Source organism: Pimephales promelas, chromosome 10 (assembly GCF_988280905.1).
Source record: "Pimephales promelas chromosome 10, fPimPro1.hap1.1, whole genome shotgun sequence".
Lineage (NCBI taxonomy): Eukaryota > Metazoa > Chordata > Actinopteri > Cypriniformes > Leuciscidae > Pimephales > Pimephales promelas.
In genome coordinates, this window is record NC_142778.1 from 23,429,438 (window position 1) to 23,448,870 (window position 19,433).

The 19,433-nt window shown below is 37.0% G+C and overlaps 1 protein-coding gene across 3 annotated transcripts in view; it reads left to right on the plus strand.

The window, feature by feature from the left end:
* Positions 1–19,433, plus strand: part of cacna2d1 (calcium voltage-gated channel auxiliary subunit alpha2delta 1) — a 119,437-nt gene that overhangs the window by 6,698 nt on the left and 93,306 nt on the right. For 2 of the 3 annotated variants that reach the window (XM_089116335.1, XM_039650403.2), the window contains exons 2-3: positions 5,997–6,078; positions 6,528–6,644. In XM_089116335.1, coding sequence (XP_088972461.1) covers positions 5,997–6,078; positions 6,528–6,644 — 199 coding nt within the window. Of the gene's footprint in view, positions 1–5,343; positions 5,484–5,996; positions 6,079–6,527; positions 6,645–19,433 lie in introns of those variants that run through there. The other variant, XM_089116336.1, reaches the window with a different exon arrangement.

Sequence of the window (19,433 nt, forward strand, 5' to 3'; positions counted from 1 at the left end):
AAACCGACACACACACACAAGCAATGCTGTGAAAACAGCAGTTGTGAGCTGTATTGCTCGCGGCCACCGCTGATTGCGCCTTCACACCAGCACTGGAACAGAGTATTTCCTTTAAGCAGTTTTCAATGATGCATCAGTCTGCAGAAACTCAAAGCTCAAAACGAAAGTTTGGCTCCGAAGCAAAAGACAATGAGTGCGTGCACCCGCTTCCTGTTTATACCCCTGCTGCGGGGACGGGTGTATGACACTTCTCGCGCACGCCAAAGTTCATTGCCTCACTCTATAGACACTCGAAGTTGATAGGGCACTCGACGTCAAGACTGAAAGGGAACTATGGAGATAGTAGGGGGAAAAAACAACCACATAACATTGACTTTGAAACAATATCGGACAAAGGAACTAAACGGGTGTGTTTTTCTGTACAACGATGCTTAACTACCATAGTACGTTGGATCGTTGAATAAATCAAAGTCACGACTGTTTCCCGAAATCATAGTGTCACAAATTGGTCGTCCAACCACATGATGTCATGCAGGTGTTGGAGTTTTAACTTTTATTATTATTCTTTTAATGAATCTGTATGCAATTAAATTCATGCTAGATGTTTTGCTGTAAATTATGGACATGGCATCTGAGGATTATTTCTAATTTTTTATGTTATTTAGTTTTATTTCTAGATTCAATAATAGTGTCGTTCTTATGTACTAGAGCACGTTCCCGCTTGCGCACTATTCAAAAATTACGCTTTAAATCTCTTGACAAGCTAAAAGACGTAAATGACATTTGTATGTATTACAAATAAAAGATATCAGCTTGCTTATTTTGCTCAATATAAGGATTTATTGAGTTCACATGTAATGTAAACAAGAAACGCTTCTAACCACAGGTTGAGAGCTATCATTCCAACCACATAACTTTGTGATGCTGTTTCTGAATGTTCGTTAGAACTATGGTTTCTGGAAGCACCAACTCGTTGAACTATGCGGATAACGATGGAACTAATTAACAAACAGGGGAACAAACTAGCAACTAAGGAGAACGGGTGTGGACAGAGAGTTTCACTCTTGCTCAGACGACATTCTTCTCAGAGTAACTGCACGACCCGTGCTGCGTCTTGTTTGATAGGTGTCAGTCGCAGCGGGTGCAATACAGCTACCTGACAGGTCAACCAGGTACTCGTGCTGGATTTTTTACGTGTCATGTTATCATAACAGTCCTATTTTTATTTTAAACATTGTGGTTATCGCCAATAACGGTATATATTGCGACACCCCTAATTTCACCGCAATATAGTAAATCATGTGGGCGTATTTTATTTTTGTATTCATATTTATCTTACATTTTTTTATTTTTATGTTATATTTGATTACAAGTAAAAAGATTACAAATAAATGATTAGCCTAACACTGTAAGGGACATGAACAAAACAGCATTTAGTAGCACAATATTCATGACTGTGACAGGCCTATATGTAATAACAATTAATTATTAAAATATCAAATGTATTACAGTATACATTATTAATATTTTTAATGCATTATACTGTACATTGGGCTTCAAGTTAAGTGTTACCAATATCTGTAGACATTAGACTTGCATCATTGCCTTATTTCTGGAAAGGGTAATGATGTTGTGAGAAATGTGCTTGTCTTGCACCATAAAACCTGGCAACATGTGTGGTTGCCTACTAGTAAGCATGCCAAAACCCTGTGACTAAAGGAGGCCTGACTAGTAATGGCTTATTTACAGTGTGTTTTAAAGAGTGTGTCGGATTTAACATTGCTGGAGGCATTTTCTTGCAAACAGGATATTGTGCGTTAGGAGACTTAGTGGTGTAACCATATCTGTCCACCTCTGCTTGTTAGAAGAAAGCACCTCAGCCAACAGATTGTCTCATTGCAACCTACATCTGTTCTTCTGTGTTTCCAGTCCCTGAGGAAAAAGACTATGACAGAAGAATAGAATGAGAACTAGAGGAAAATACGGAGCCTATACATTAAATTCAGAATTGTTTGCAGCCCATATATATATATATATATATATATATTCACTTTCCTTTTCAAATTCAGTTCTGACCCCAATACAGAGCGCACCAGAGGGTTCTATTATACTAGTATTGATGGTTTGGGTTCAGGACCTAAACTTGGATGGCTGCTGTGGATATGTAGCCTGGGTTTCCCCATACTGCCTTGCTGCAGTGTGATTTTATTCATGCTGCTAGGTAGTCTGGATACCATTGACCACCAAATTTTGGCCTTGTCTAGGTAACCAATCACAAAATGGGGAGGGAGCAGCAAGACTATAACGACGTCTATGTGACACATGCACCGAAGCAGTTTGTTACCAGATCCAACATGGCAGCAGACTTGAAGTTACCTTTCAATGCAGCCTTACGGCCGTTTCACACCACAAGCAAGAGCGGCACTTGAGCAGCGTAACTTACATCGTCACTGTAGATGCAGTCAGGCTATAGAGCTGGTAAGTCCCGCCCCTTCAGCTAGCCCCGCTGTTGAAAAATTGTCAATGCAAGTGAATGAGAGAAAATAATTATTTTGTAATCGCGTTTGAATTTTGCAATGATGTTGTCTGCAAATTTTTTATATAATATTTCGTGTAAAGAATGCTACAATTTAGAGGGTAGAATTTTCATACGGTTAGACTTTGTGTGATAGCACTTTGTGGACTACAACTCTTTCGACGTGTTTACGTCACCCCCACTAGCACACGGATCCTGCTAAATATGCCTGTGTCTTTGGTGCACTTCACCGCCTTCTTTCAGGGAGAGGACAAACTAGTTGAGCGTGGTGAAAACCGTGATTTGTGGAGGGAAAATGTGTTATGCGGCGACATCACATGTGCGACGTGTAGTCTTTCTCGTTATGTCTATTCCACAACTGCTTGCCAAAGAATCATACAATATAGTGTCAAACTCATTACATGAGAAATTATATTAAAAAAAAAAATTCACAGACAACATATGTTACATTCATGGCACAATTCAAACGCGATCAGAAAATAATTATTTTCTCTCATTCACTTGCATTGACGCTTTTTCAATCTGGAGGTCTGCTTGGAGTTTTACGGGTGGGTGGGACTTACCAGCTCTATAGGATTCACACTGGAAGCGTTTTTACAGTGTCACAACAGCAGCTCCAAAGCTACATGAGCGGTTCTTTACAAAGACAACTATACATTTGTTTTTAGAAGTTGGTCATTTATAACATTAATAGTCTTGAAGGTTTGTAATGGGGAGGTGTACAACATTTGGGTAAATGTAATACAAAACAAACAACCCAGAAAATGGCTCCAATCTATTAGTTTCAGTCATACTTTCGATATGTTTACAAGACTGCAAGGATAAAAAAAAAACACACATATAAACCACACACTAGGGTTTGATTTGGCTTGTGCTAGCCTATGTAGCTGTCTGTGTGTTAAATAAACTAAAAGAACATTTATATATATTTTCCGGGTACTTTAGGGTTTTTTTTGGATGAAAAGGATGAACATGTCCTGGTTTTCACTGGGTCATTAAATTGACCGCCACTAGAGCAATCTTCACCTGCGATGCTACATGTGACATAATACCTGAGAGGCTGCCATGTGGCGGCTCTCTTTACACTCACAGCGAGCGAGCAGACAGTCGTCCGAGCACTTCTGCCTGCAACATGCTGAAGCACAAATGCACATTTACCAATGAGTTACAGAAGAAATTCCCCTCTCTCCCGATCAGGACAAGTGGGAGGCTGCGTGCACTGTGTGCAAACCTGACACATCATGTTTCGGTGTCCAATGGGGGTGCCACAGATCTTATAGATAGGCTAGTATTTTGTAATAATTTTTTTATCCATACAGAGCCATAGCCTACTTTAAATGTATAAAATGAATAAGGCATCTTTAAATGAAATTCAAGTATCATTTGAGTATCTCATTGCTTGGCCAAGTGTCCTGGTTTTACAAAAATGGTCACCTTTATGGTCACCTTTATGGTCACCTTTAACTTTAATTGAGCGTGAGCTGTGCAACAAAAACAGATTCAACGCTGAAACGCCGCAATTGCATAACAACTACTTGTATCTGGCATGTCGTTTCCACCTCAAAACACCAACTTTTGTATATTAAAGGTGGGGTATAGAATTTTTCTTAAAAAAAAACTTTTTTCCCAAATTTGTTTAAACTGTCTATATATACCAATACATAATTAAAATGTAAGTACCCTGGAAAGAAGGTATACAAATCGAGTGTCTATAGTCCTCTCAGTGCTGCAATAAACACAGCTCATTATTTCATTTACTCCCACCCCCTCCCGTCTGGGCTCCTTACAAAGCCACGCCCCCAAAACACATGACCGCGCGTTGCCGACCACGCTCAGTTGGAGGACACATTTACCAGCGCCGCGGAGAGGAGCAGACAGTGCATGTAGTGACATCATTTCAGAATCACAAGTAATAACCCAGACAGCAAACTGACATTGAATCAACGTGGAACCGACGTTTCTCATGACATCGAAACAACGTTGATTTTGCTCATTGAATTAACGTTGAACCAACGTCAGACGCGGCATTCTTCAAAGCTAAATGAAAATCGAAAATTGGTTTGCTTTAATAACATTGAAACAACATTGATTTCAAGTTGATTTTTCCGTTAGTTTTGAACGAATGACGCGTCTGACGTTGGTTCAACGTTAATTCGATGAGCAAAACAATGTCAGATCAACGTTGTTTCGATGTCATGTATCCACGTTGATTCAATGTCAGTTTGCTATCTGGGAAATTGCCTAACTTTATTATTATTGATATAAACAACTAACATGGTTGATAGTACTCACTATCAAGCTGGTAAAGAGAGCTTGCCTACCCCTGGATTAGGCAGACATCTAAACTGTGTATTGGGAATCTAATGAACAATGTCAATGCATCAGAAATAGAAACCTCCAGTTAACTGACTTCACACTTCGCACACACCTCCTGAGTTTCTCATAATGGTCTGGATAATTTTAGATCTGTCATCGCAGAGGCCAGGAAAGATATGTGATTTCATCTTGATGTCCACAAATTCATCCTGCAGTGTCAAGGAATATCATGAAGAAAGAGAGTTCCCATCAAAGTGTGGTTGTACTGTAACATTAATTATTAACATGAATCGGATGTTATGTAACCATGGAGAGCATTGGTGACTTCTCAGAATTTTGACTTATTTACAAAAAATATTCAACCATTAACAGTTTCCAAGATTAACATCTCACCATCACAATTTCTCAAAATATAAACATTTGCAGATATAGAATTGGGGTTGCAGGGATTGCAGGCTTTGTTTGCCTTGTATTTGTAGCATTGTGCTTTTATTTTGAAGTCCTTGCAACATGTTCTTATTTTGTATTTGTAAGTGTTTCCAGGTGCAAGTGCCATTAAGTCACAACTTTGTTGTGTTTGTATAACCCTCTAGCTACTTCTGTCCTTTGTCTGTAATGTTTGGTATGTTCGGTAAGTTTGTTGAGAAATTTTCTGCATTGCCTTGCTTGGTCGATTATCAGTGTCTTGAGCAAAGAAATTAGCAATCTATTAAGTTTAAAAAAAAAAATCTGGCAAGGCCACTGAAACTTCAAAATGAAAACACAACATTTACAAAACCATATGAAAAACAGTTTTTCTATAAAACTATATTTGAGGTAAACCTCTTTATGTCTTAAATGTGTTTCCTCTGAAGGACAGGGTTTGTGAGCTTTCACAAGGTTATTCATCTTGAGTAGCCTATACTTGCTTACAATGTGCTACCTGACTATTTAGCCATTTATATAACTCCTTCATGCTATTTTTAAAATGTGCATAAAAGCACCTGTTATGCGATCACATTTACATTTCAACTTACTATGACTCACATATTGCTGCCTTCGTGACTGATTTAGTTATTTCATGAAAACCTTCCCATCACATTCTCTGACCCCTAGGTATGTATATTTCAGTTGAAATATTTAATTTGGGTGTTTGTGTTTGCAGGATAAAAGAATGGGTCGATAAACTGCAGCAGGAGCTGGTTGGTCTAGCAGACACAGCCAGCGCTGGGGAAAATCTAAAACAGGTCAGAGGTCACACACACTGCGTTTCTAGTTTACTATCTTTGTGGGGATTATGATTTTCATACTGTACAGTATATTCTATCCACTTACACTAAGCCTATATCACAGGAAACGTTCTGAATTTTTACATTTTCCACAAAAAAAAAAAAAAAAAAAAATGATTTATAAGAGTGTTTACCCATGGGGACCTCCATTTAGGTCCCCACAATGACACAAGTCCCCATGAGTCTGTGTGCATTCAGGTTTATGTCCCCACCGGGATAGAAAAACAGGTACACGCACACCTATTGATGTATGTGTACTTTTATGTGCATTTATCCAAACAAATTATGAGTGAGAGTTGAGCCTTAATAAAAGCCTGCTTAATTATCAACACAATCATTACCGGTAAACCTTTATCTCATTACCACGAGAGTTTCTAATGAGTGCCCTTTTCTCTCCATTATTGCAGATCTTCATGGATAATCAGAATTTATTCACTGTGAAAACAAATAATGCAGCACAGCTTGTGGAATCGGCAGCTCGCAATATAGAAAGTTTTTTGAAGAAGCGAGCTGCAGCTCTAGAGGTAAGACAATCCTGTTTTCACAAGTTCACATGTATACGAAATCAGATGTAGTAATTTATGCGTATTTGGTGTGCTGTCTGGGAGAGGGCTCTAATTTTGGTCTGAACCCAGAGTACTCCCCCCTTTACTGGGATTGAAACCAGACGAGAGTAAGGTGATGGGGTGGTGGAGGGATGAAACTGTCATGGGACAGAGGTGAAGGAAGGCTGACTGCCTGAACGTGCTCCTCCCGAACTTTGTTTCATAAAACTTAATTTAAAGTCAGCATGAAATGGAAATTGTGATAGTCTTTTCTTTCCTATTGTGATGTATATGGGAGTGAAATGGCTTCTCGAACAAGGAAAAAATATAGGGCGGAACTTAATGTTGTCCACTGGGAATTGATTGGATCATTGTGGTTTGAGGGGAAGTTATTTTGATTAAAGATTAAATATTTAATGTTATATATATATATATATATATATATATATATATATTAAGTGAAGTTTAAGACAAATTAAGTTATTTTAATAAGTGGAAACTATGTTACAGTTACAAACGTTACAAGGAATAAAATGTATTTACAGACAATAACACAATGACAATGAAAGATGGGGGTATGTATATATATATATATATATATATATATATATATATATAGGATTAAAAAGGGTTAATTTCTTCTTCTCAAGTGGTTAATTAATAAAAAAAAAATGAATAGCCACAAACCTGTATTTAAAACTCTTTATTTTAGTTACAATATACACTGAATGCACACAATGAATAGACATGATTTTGATGCAAGATGCAAAATTGATGGTGAAAATTGGACAAGTCAGAACAGTTGCATGCTTTGATCAAACAGGATCAAGTTATTTTAAGTTTAAGATAGATATATAAATAAATATCTGTTATTTTTTAGTCAATTTCCTATTACATTGATCTCACCTAAATGATTGTTTTTACAATGGGGAATTTCTTTTTTTTTTACATGGAAGCTTGATTTCAATACTTGAATTAAATTTAAAAAAATAAATAAATAAATAAATACTATAGAATAAAGACACAAATAACATACATAAAACATAAAACGATACATAAAAAGAAAAAAAAACATAAAACATAAAAAGAGACATAAAAAGAAAAGTTTTTGGGTATGTCAGAAATACTATACAGAAACAATCCAATGTAAAATAGCACTGGATAGTCTTGTAGTCCTGACTAAATTTGAATTCTGATTCCTTACAATTAATGCTATATGATGTTGTTTTGACAACAAAATTAATGACAGACATGCCTGCGTTCACTTTAAGAACTAGTGCACAGATCCATTACTGTTTCATTATACTCTCCGTCACGTGTGTTTTATGCTTATTTAAGACAAAACCAAATGTCTTTACGAGGTTATTCACAAATAACAGAGTTGACACATTTTTGCGTGTTTTTAACCGTTAAAGTGATACAATCTACGAAAAAGAACTTTTGTTACTGGCGAGTTGTTTGTGAGGCGGATTTAAGCTTTAGCCTACTGTATGTGCATGCAGTGAAAAACATCTCTGAAAATGCGTGAACACTGGATATTAAAATTGCTAAACTGGTAAAACTTAAAAAGACGTGAAAATGATAAACAATAGTTACGATGCAATGCTGGCCCGATTATGCAAGCGAATATTTTTTCATGTCCCGACTCCTAAACGCGAGTGTGTATCGACGCTTGCAACGCTTGACTTTTGCCTTGTGCAGAGAGAGAAGACGCAGCAACGCGAACCCTGAATATTGAAAAAAAAAATCAATTCGTGGCACACATTTTTAAAAAAACATGAATCGAAAAATATTTTTTTGTCAATTTTGACAGCCTCACAATCTCCTCGAACATTGTGTTCATCCGCGCTGTGCAGTGTTGTGGATAAGTGGATAATTCCGCGAAAGACTGCAATTGCAGATTTCGAACAGAGATGGCGACAAAGAGGAAAAACAGCTTTAATATGCAACATAACACAAATTGTGGTTGCTTGTGTAATTTTTGGAAGCTCTTTTTATTTGGGGTTGAATAGATGCCCCATAGACTGATCTAAGCATGTGAGTATGTGTGTATTTTTGTTTGTATGTGTGTGCATGCACACGCCAGCTGGCGTGGAAAAGTTGGATGGATGGATTGATGCCAGCGGGTTATGATTGTTATCCACCTTTGAAAGATTCTGGATGTCTGAGCCTGCTGCAGATGTGTCGGGCTTTCCCGGTTCACTGATGCCAGTCTGCAGACCGGGAGGAGGTTGGCATTGCTGCTGTGTTTATGTGTGTGGGGTTTGTCTACCCGTGGGTCCATTAGCATGCAGGGGAAGTCTCAGTGGTCAAGGCTGTCGGGCAATTATTGTATTAGTTTGTGTGAATAATGTTGTTGTCTTTGCAGAGAAGCTGGAGAAGGAGCGGGATGTTAGGACTGGTCCTTCTCAGCCCATTACTCAGGTGTTCCCTTGTCTAGTGACAGACAGGCGCCTATTTCACTCACATCTGTCTTAACACACTCATGCTCTTGTTTTTATTCCCCTTCTCTCTTGGTCTCCCCAGACCCCACACTTAACATTGACTTAAATGTTTTAGAATAGATTTAATATTTTTTTGCATCACAATTTGTCACACAATTGTCCTGTGTATACAGCAGTGGCGGCTGCTGGTCTTTCAAAGAGCGGAAGCTCATTTTTGAGAATTGAACATTTAAGCTCACATTTAGTCATTTTATAGCTTCATTTATTGATTCTAAAGTGTATTTATATTATCTTTATATACTTATTTAAAATCTGCGTAATAATAAAGAGTGACTTTATCGTGTCAGACATGTGTCACTTTGCTCACAGCTGATTGGTCCAAGTTCATTTTGCAACCTCTTACCTGGAACATTACCTGCCCTGGACCAGGTTAGCTGTGGAGCGCAAGTTACTATGGCGGTGAACACTGCTAAAAGCCAAACCACTTTCATGGTGCCCCAAACCCAGGGTTGGCTCAAACTAAACATTTTACATCTTACATTTTACATCTTTACATATGTGTTAGGAAAACGGGAGAAGAGAGAGTTCGGCAAAAGGCGGATTCGAACTCGCGTTCAGCGCATTAAAAGCTGCTTTCAAGCACTTCACGCCCTACGACCTACGCCACTGAAGCTGTTTCAAGACGGGTGTCTTTTTGCTGTAAAGACAGGCACTTAGTGCAAATACATGCTCCGTTATAGAAAATGTTAAAAACAATGTAAAAAATGTTTTCTTCCAATAAATACATTTCATCAGACCGGCCCTCGCGGCCTCGAAACACTACCGGCCCACCGGGAAAACTCCCTACTCTCCTGATTGCCACTCCGCTACTGGACCCAGGGTGAATAGTAGAGGTCAACCGATAGTGGATTTTACCAATATTTAGGTTTGACCGTACATAACCGATAATTCAACCGATATTTTTTTAAATGGATACTGGATTAAAACAAAACAAAACATAACACTCGCATTAAAACAGTGCTGAACTGAAATAAATATATAAATATGAATAGGCCTATATCAAAACTCTATACAGAAAATATTACAGGTTTCATTTCATTTCACAAACTAGATCCTAGGAAGTTGGGATCGTCTCTCTTTTTTTTAAGTTTCCTTACAAGCGGTTTTATGGAAGCCCTGAAAAAATGTAGCGAAATTAAAATTTAAGTCGAAACATTTCAAGATTAAAGTAGAATTCTTCCGTAGAAGTTGCGTTTATGCTTGCCATTGTTTCACATTGCCGCACACACAGGCATTCATAATGGTGAATAGGCGAGTGTTTCACACTGTGTGTGTTTTGTTTCAACAAAAGGAAATTCAACAAGTGCCAATATACCAGCATTAAGCTACCATTATAGGACGTTATAAAATATACTGACTTTATAGACTTTAGCCTATAGGAAAACCCATAGGCTAACCAACCCAGGCTATAGGCTAACCAACCCAACCCATAAAACCAACCCAGAAAACACTTTTCAGACTGGAAGGAGATATTCAACTTTATGTATGTATGTATGTATGAATGAATGAGGCACTTTCATGTGTCTACTAGGCCTACTCTCAAAGCGCTTCAATCATATCAGAGAATCTCTCCTCAACCACCATTAGTGGTTATTAAATCTGAGGAAATCACAGGATCCGGCCAAATGATTGGATACAGAATGATGCACTTAAAATGTATCCCGAACGTATTTATGGTGAAGAGGGAGACAGACCGGTCACTGTTGTGTTTTCGACCCAGATGATGCCTAGACGAGCACGAAAACACCCCAAAAACACTGCCACATAAAGTTTAGTCCAGATTGTTATCCCTACTCCGGCGGAGTCTGTGCGCTCGTCTATTGGCAACGCCATGGTAATTATTGTTGGTAGATTAGCACCTGTGTAGAATTTTGTACAAAGCCCAGATAAAAGTAAAAAGCTACTATTTTGTGTTGATCCATGGCAGTTTGACTTCACAAGTGCATTTCTTTACACATGCGCGCACTCTGAGCCAGTGGACCAAGCATTGTTATGAATGCACAACCCGGTCTCATCCCAAGACGTCATATAACTGACGTTTTGGGACGTCTTTTGACCATACGTCAATATTCGCCTTTTTAGGGCCCCCTTAAACGTCGGCAGATGAGGTTATGGGATCCTAACTCTACCCCAGACCTAAACCTAACCCTAAACCTAACCCGTCACCTAACTGACGTTAAAGGTAAAGCGTCAGTTGTATGACGGCCCGGGATCGCCATCTACCGACGTTTAAGGGTACCCTAAAAAGGCGGATATTGACGTATGGTCAAAAGATGTCCCAAAACGTCAGTTATATGACTTTTTGGGATGAGACTGTGTTGGAATGCACACACTTCTGTGGAAGACTGTATTATCGTAACGTTTCAACTTTAATCTCGAAGCGCTAGATTTTTTTTTTTTTTTTTTTTTACGTTGCGGTTCAGGGCTTCCGTACCGTTTACATATTGGTAATAGAAAGTTTGTACATTTAGCCCCTTTAAACTGGTTTCACTTTGTTGCAAAAGTAAAATTTCTAATTTTGTATAGTGTAGAGTTTATCAAATGTATATATTTCAGCTTTATTTGTAAAAATGTGTGTGTGTGTGTGTGTGTGTGTGTGTGTGTGTTTGGGATTCTTTGGAAAATGTAAGAATCTAGTTATGATTTTTTTTGCATTGGATCTTGAACTGCTTAAAACCATTTCCTGGTTTATTTAATTTGAGCCTCAAGTCTGCTATTTAAACAAGTAACAATAATTAGTATCCGCCATCCCCTGACTGTAGAATGTTAACTAAAATCTAACTGACAGTGATGACTTCATTGTATTTTGTATACTGACTGAATTGTGATTAGTCGTTTGCATTCATTTGAATACTGAATTATAATGTGGTCTTTTTTGCATCTGTTTAACCTTCTACTCGCCTTTACGCTGCAAATATGCTGGCAGACTGTGTTGATTCTTATGCACAGCTGACAAGATTCTGAGCTCTGATTCGGCTTTTCATTAACATAACTAAAGCTTAAAATCTAATCTAGCTAAAACTATAACACCATGCTTTTGCTGCTTCACAGCCACTGCTATTTCTTCAAGGAAATGCAAACCTTTTTAACATTCCTTCTGCATTAGATTCTACTGATTGATGAAAATTTTAATCGTAGTCACAGCTTCCCCTTTGAGCTCCTGTCTGCTGACTGAATAAAGGACTGGTTTAGCATCAGTCTCTCTCTCTCTCTTTCTGCACCATTCTGAAAACATAGACACAAACCCACAGCCTTTTCAGCTCCAACCTCTATGATCTGCTTTGATAATGCAGATGAAACACAGTTTGGCTCAAGCTTGGCAGTGGATGTTTACTCTTTCACATGTGGTCTGTCTTTTCCTTATTATGGTATATGTTTCTAATAATCACAGGTCAACAGCCACTAGAGTTTGAACGTAAATAAGCAGCAACCTCTCATGTGTGTGTGTGTGTGTGTGTGTGTGTGTGTGTGTGTGTGTGTTAAATATTTGACTGTATACCAGGAGTAGGGAGCTTATCCTGCATTGTCCGGATAGGTGGAAATCATATCAGCTTTCATTAATATCTGTATGTATGCTAAAGGGACTTGTCATTTTGAAATGCTTTTGTGTGTGTGTTGATTAGAATGTAGATGGCACATGCAAACACAGTCAGATCTTTTACATGACACCGTTTTCAACTAAAAACGGAAAAATGTTTATCCGTTTTGGCCCTTCATTTACACGACTATACCGTCTTGATGTCCTACTAAAATGGAAAGTGCACATAATAGAAAACAATAACATTATCGTTTGTGAAAACGCACCCTTCTAGTTTCAATGTCTAATTTAAACCTGGAAATAATGTTGAAATAAAGATTTCAAAGAATGTAAATTGAAATAATATTTTGACCTATTACTGACAATATAATTACCAATAAAATAGGATTATGGATGAAAATTATGTTTGTTAATAATATTAATAACAATTATTATTATTATTATTATTATTATTATTATTATTATTATTATTATTATTATTATATTTTTGACCTATTGTATTGCTGAAAATATGATAATATAATGAAAAAAATATATATTGTATTGAATTTAGAATTATTTCAAATGAAATGTAATTGTAATAATTATTAGATTTCATTTTAAATAATTCTGAAAATAGTTATAAATCTAATTGACCTATTGTATTCATGATAATAAAAACTACTACTAATGTACTTGAAAACATTTAATTTCATAAATTGAATTTAGAAAAAAAAAAATAAATATTATAACAACAACAACAACAGTGTTGTTAACAGTTTGAATTGTTCATTTGTGATATACTGTAGGTTTACCACCAGGAACACGTTAGGAGTTCTATTTAATTTAAGTTTATTCAATTAAATGCTGTAAAATAATAACAACATATTACCAAATGCAATTTATCAATTTAATTGATAAACAAGAAAACAATTTCAATTTTAAATGCTCATAATATTTTTAGAAAAATGGAAAGTTAGGGTTAACATTTTCAGTAGTGGGTTCAAATATTTGGAATTCGAATAAAAGGCTATTAAATTCATCTGTGAATATAATATTAGTATGCAAATGCATGGGTTAAGTTGTTTGATCCAGTGGCCTGGTTGTCTTTGACAAGTCTGGTCTCAACCCTGCGTTTGATCCTGTCTGTTTCAACATGCATTAACAGCCCTCTCCTCCCTTGATCAGCACTGTATCTGAGATAACCGGCCTCCAGCCGGCCACACTCATCCTGGGGCATGTTGGCGCTCAGCAGGTAACACTCTTAAAGTAGCCGTACTGAGCCACATACTCTGTGTCACCTGGGCACAGGAAGAGTCTTCTCCACCTTCTGTACATCCAATAAGTCAAGTCCAATGACTTCAAATTATTTCGGAAACATTGCAGAGACCAGACATCACATTACGTTACTGTTTGCCGCTCGCGCCCACAGTCCAACATTTCCCAGTTAGTGAAATGTTTACTGCCTAATTAAAAGGCATTTCTTCCATCTGTGCGATGAAGTTTTGTTGTTTAATTAGTTGTTTTCTGCACTGTGCATATTTGCCTGTTCAGTCCAGCTAAGTAAATAGTGAAATGTGTACTGCCTAATTGACTTACATTTCCTCAATCTGTGGTGGGGGTGTTCAGATTTTCACAGTTCTGTCCATATTTTCCTGTTAAGGAATCACAGAGGAGACAATATACTGAGACCAAGCAGAATTACTGCGGAAATTATTGCTTCTAGGCATGGCGCTCCAGTAAATATGCATTTTGTCAGGCACGGAACTTGTAATTTTTCACATTTGTTATCTACAGAAAATCATGGTGAATAATTCACCTCCTTCATGTTCATATTAATAATAGATGCAAGGTGGTTGCTAAGCTTGAGAATAGCTATATCTTTGTTATCCGATGTGCAAAAGGTTGCTTTATGAGAGGGAGATGGATTGCTACATCAGATCATTTCAGCTCATAAAATCTATCGTGTTTATCAAATTTTGATTTGAAGTTTGAATCCACTGTGTTACTAGCAAATGGGCTATTATTTTCCAGGATGTTTTATGAAGGGTTTTATGCTGTAAGAATTAGTTTCAGGCCTGTGCATGAGATTGTATGTGGATGAATGAACCTCTTAAAAAAAAAAAACATGTGTTTCACACACCCCACCCTCCATCACTACTCTTAGTATACTAGACCAGTATACTGTCTGGACTATCGCAGGAAGTTTGAGCACTCCACGTGTCCACAATCTCCACCCGGCAAGCAATTTCAACGCATTCTCATCCTTTAACGTCATATAGAACGCTATGTGACAAAACGGCGCTATACTACGCACAAGGCACCCGTTATCGTTAATATAACACGTGCTGTGAGGGCTAAGTTTAGGTGTGGGGTAGGGTGTACGTGTCATATTCACGCTAAAGGATTTATAACGTCTTGGGTTCGCGTGTTATATTAACGATAAAGGGAGCCATGTGCGTAGTATAGCGCCGTTTTTGCATATAGCGTTCTATATGACGTTAAAGGATGAGAACGGGCTGGCAATTTTGAGTTTAAAAGATGTCTAATAGGGCCAAAACAACCTGTTAGGCTAAAATCAGGCAACATTTGGACTGTCAGTGAAAACTTAATAGACGTGTAACCATCACCTAAGAATCGACTAGTCATCAATTTGATAACATGTCAAAGAAATGAAACCCAACACCTTATAATCACTGTTGATGACCAAATTCAGGGTTATTGTGGCTAGAATTGGGTTACTCATAGCTGGACTATTTCAGGTCTTTAGTTTGTGAAAAGCCTAGATTGTGAAATGATGGCTATTGCTTGATGGGCACCTAAGACTTCTAACATCATCCGTTCATTCTCCCCAACCCGCTATCCTGCTATATTCCTGTTTATATATATATATATATATATAAAATGGTTTCACTTTGTTGCAAAAGTAAAATTTCTAATTTTGTATAGTGTAGAGTTTATCAAATCTCGCATAACACACAATTTGTTTAGTGCTGTCAAACGAACAATAATTTTATCCATTCTAAATGTCTCTTGATTTCTTTTTGTCCCATTATTTTTTTTTCTTCTAATTTTAATGCTCTTATCAACATGAAAAAGTGGATGGCTTGCTTTATGCAAATTTTTTATTTTTATTTTTTTTTTATTGAAAACAATATTGCTAATACTGTGTTCAATTTCACACTAAAAAATTCTCACTTGGAGCAAATAATCAGTCACTCAATGTAACTGTCCATCAATAAAAGGGTGAAAGAAATACTGACGATGTCCTGATATTGACGAGGGGGCGGAGAATAAGCATCAGCTGTGTGTGTGTGTGTGTGTGCTTGGCCATTAAGTGGTATTTCAGACTGGACGTGCTGGGATGAAAGCTCAGTTCACAACGACAAAACCCTTGGATCACTTTGGTCTTGCCAAAGGGACCATTTGGCAACTTTTTAAAAGTAAACCTTTTTAATTCAGAATCTTATTGGCATCCATTTTGGCATTTCGTGCTCGTCATCCACTCGAAACGTGACGTTAAGGTACCATTTGGCCGGCTCGCAACAAGTGTCTAGCTAGATCTGGTGCTTTCAGACAGGAAAGCCATTGAAATCAATGGGTTTCATAGCACACCGGTGCGCACGCCGCGTGATGTTGCAAAAATGTGTATTTAAAAACCCGACAAAGTTCACTATGCCAAAAAGACCGTAAATCTCGCGATAAAAATGCGTATGGGTTTGTGTTCCCAAATAGATGAGAACATGCATGACCTCAAATTTTATGAATTTTCCAACGCTATCTTACGACCAATTCGTACGAATTTGTACGAGTGATTAAAAGGTGGCTAATTCATAAGTATTCGTATGACCTCACTCGTACGAATTTGTATGATTTGTCTAAATCCAGGTGATGGGTAGGTTTAGGGCCGGGGTTAGGGATAGGTAATTCGTACGAATTCATACGAATTGGCCAACTTGTAAAATATGTACGATTTAGCAAAAATCTTACTAATTCGTACGAGTGAGGTCGTGCGAATTGTTACGAATTAGCCTCCTTGTAAAATTCAAACAGATTGCTGTGAGATCGGGTTGGAATTTTCACGACAATTCGGACCCGACACCTCCACAGACAATTGAGCCTACTGGCTGATAGAGGCAATCATGGTGGACAGTCAATATTTCATTCTTTCTATTACATTATGGTTGGCTTATAAATGTACAAATGAAGGCTTAAAGATCATAAATATATTTTAAGGTAAAAACCTACACATACCCCCATTAAAGGTGGAGTAGAATGACTTTTCCTGCCACCTGCTCCTCAGACTAGACAACGCTCACACGGGTTGCCAGTTTGTGCACACGCAACAGGATCGAGCACAATGAACAAAGAAAATTGGCAACGTGCTGTATCACAGACCAAAACAATAGCAAACATTCCAGTCTGGAAACGCACATAACAAAGAAAAATAACTGGCTGTAGAAGTGGTTTTCAGAGAAACGAGCATGTGAACTTAGCATGTTTCCTTTTTTTTTTTTTTTTTTTATTTTGCTTCAGTAGAGTGCAGTAATATACAACACCTTTAAGACCGACTATGTTTGCTAAGATACCTGCCAAGAAGGTTATGCTGACAATTTTGTGGTGAAAATGTAATTGTGTGGTGAAATATGACCCAGCCTATAATTTAAACTCTGTTCTTGGCCCATTTAATCTGGTCAAGATTATTACAGTGCAGGCGGTGGTGTCTGTGATGTGTGATGTGAAGTGATTGTGGCCTTTTTCCTCCAGCTGTTGTGTTGCTGTTTATTATGTCTTTATTATGTCTGGCTGTGTTATTTCTGTTTGATAATGTGCAGTGGGGTGTGCATGTTCTCAAAAAATTAATTATTTATGTATATGGGTGTGTGGCTGTTTGTAGGAGACATGTGAAAAGTAATTAAGAGCTGAATAATTTATATTAAATCACCTTTATGTGTGTATGTGGGAGAGAATGGCACACAAAGGATTGAAGAGAGTAATTAGTCATTTAGGGTTGGCTTGGGGCAAAGCTGTTGTCTCTATACATTCTTTTTTTTCTTTATAGGGGTCATATAATGCCTTTTTCATACAAGTTAATTTGTTTCTTTAGGGTGTAACTGAAAAAGTTTGTAATAGGGACATTAGGGACATCAAATTTTGATGATTTGATGAAAATCGGATTTAGGGACATCAAAATGACTGTGTTCGTTATTACACCCAAGAACAAAACACCACAATCGCTTAGACGCCATTCTGCTCCAGCGTATCAACTATGACAGACTATGATGACAGCTCGCTCAGGGCAGGGGATATACGTTCTTTGGCGGGGATGTGATGAAACACTGCTGGAAATCTACAATCGTGGGTGGGGCGTCCAACCATGTGACGTCACACGGTTGAAGGGCTCGATTTGAGACTAAGGAGATTAAAACAAAAATACTAGATGGATTTTTATCATTATAAAAATCCATGGATGGTTGTGTGCAGGCTCTGCCAACACCCATTTCAGTACAATCAACTTGAAAAAGTGCTTGTGCCATTATATGACCCCTTTATGGTCTTCATTTGACACCTAAAATGATTTCTCTGTCCCGAGTGCATAGATCCCAGACTGCCTGTTCCATGCTATGTCAGATCATTAAGCACAGTTAAAGTGTAGCCTAATCCTTCTGACAGCGTCTCAAATTGAGATCCTTCACCTCCAGGCTAAATATGTCCTTTTGTACAGACAAATGGCATGAAGTCCACCCCAGACGAAACTTGTATTGCTCAAAGTTTGCTCTTTCTGTTCAAAATACTTAAAGCCAGCATAAAATCAAAATTGATGTTTTTTTTTTTTTTTTTTTTTTTTTTACTTTCTTGATATATGCTACTGGTCTTACTGTGCATATTTCTACAGGATGCAATATATATATATATATATATATATATATATATATATATATATATGAAGAGTTCAGATGCAAAAGCCTCTAAATGCCATTTGAAATTTTCTTCTAAAATGACAATTTTTATGAAGCTTGTATATTTAAGTTCAGTAATTGCACTTAAATGACAATTAATAGGTAATCTCCATTGCCATTTAAGTGAAATTACTGAACTTAAATATACAAGCTTAATAAAAATGATCATTTTAGAAGAAAATTTCAAATGGCACTTAGAGGCTTTTGCATCTGAACTCTTCATATATATATATATATATATATATATACAGTATATATATATATACAGTATATATATATATATATATATATATATATATATATATATATATATATATATATATATATATATATGACTTTTGGTCTGAAACAACAATGTTGATTGACTGTCATCTTCTATTGGATAATTTTAACCCATGAACCAATGAAGCTTTAGCATTGGTATACTCCCATGTCAAAAAGGATAATCAATGAAACGACAAAAGTAAGAAAGGACACGACTTGATTTTAACCTTTTGCAATTGAAACATGAGAAGTGTCTTAGATTTGCCAAGGCAGCATTTATTTGATCAAAAATGCAGTAAAAACTGAAATATTATAATTTAAAATACTGTTTTCTAATATGATTTAAAAATGTAATTTATTGCTGTGATGGCAAATCTGAATTTTCAGCATCATTACTCCATTCTTCAGTGTCCCATTAGAAATGATTCTAGTATGCTGATTTTCTGCTCAAAAAGACTTTCATTTTATTATTACTTGAAACGGTTGTGCTGCTTACTACTAAAATAGAAGTATAATAAGTCTT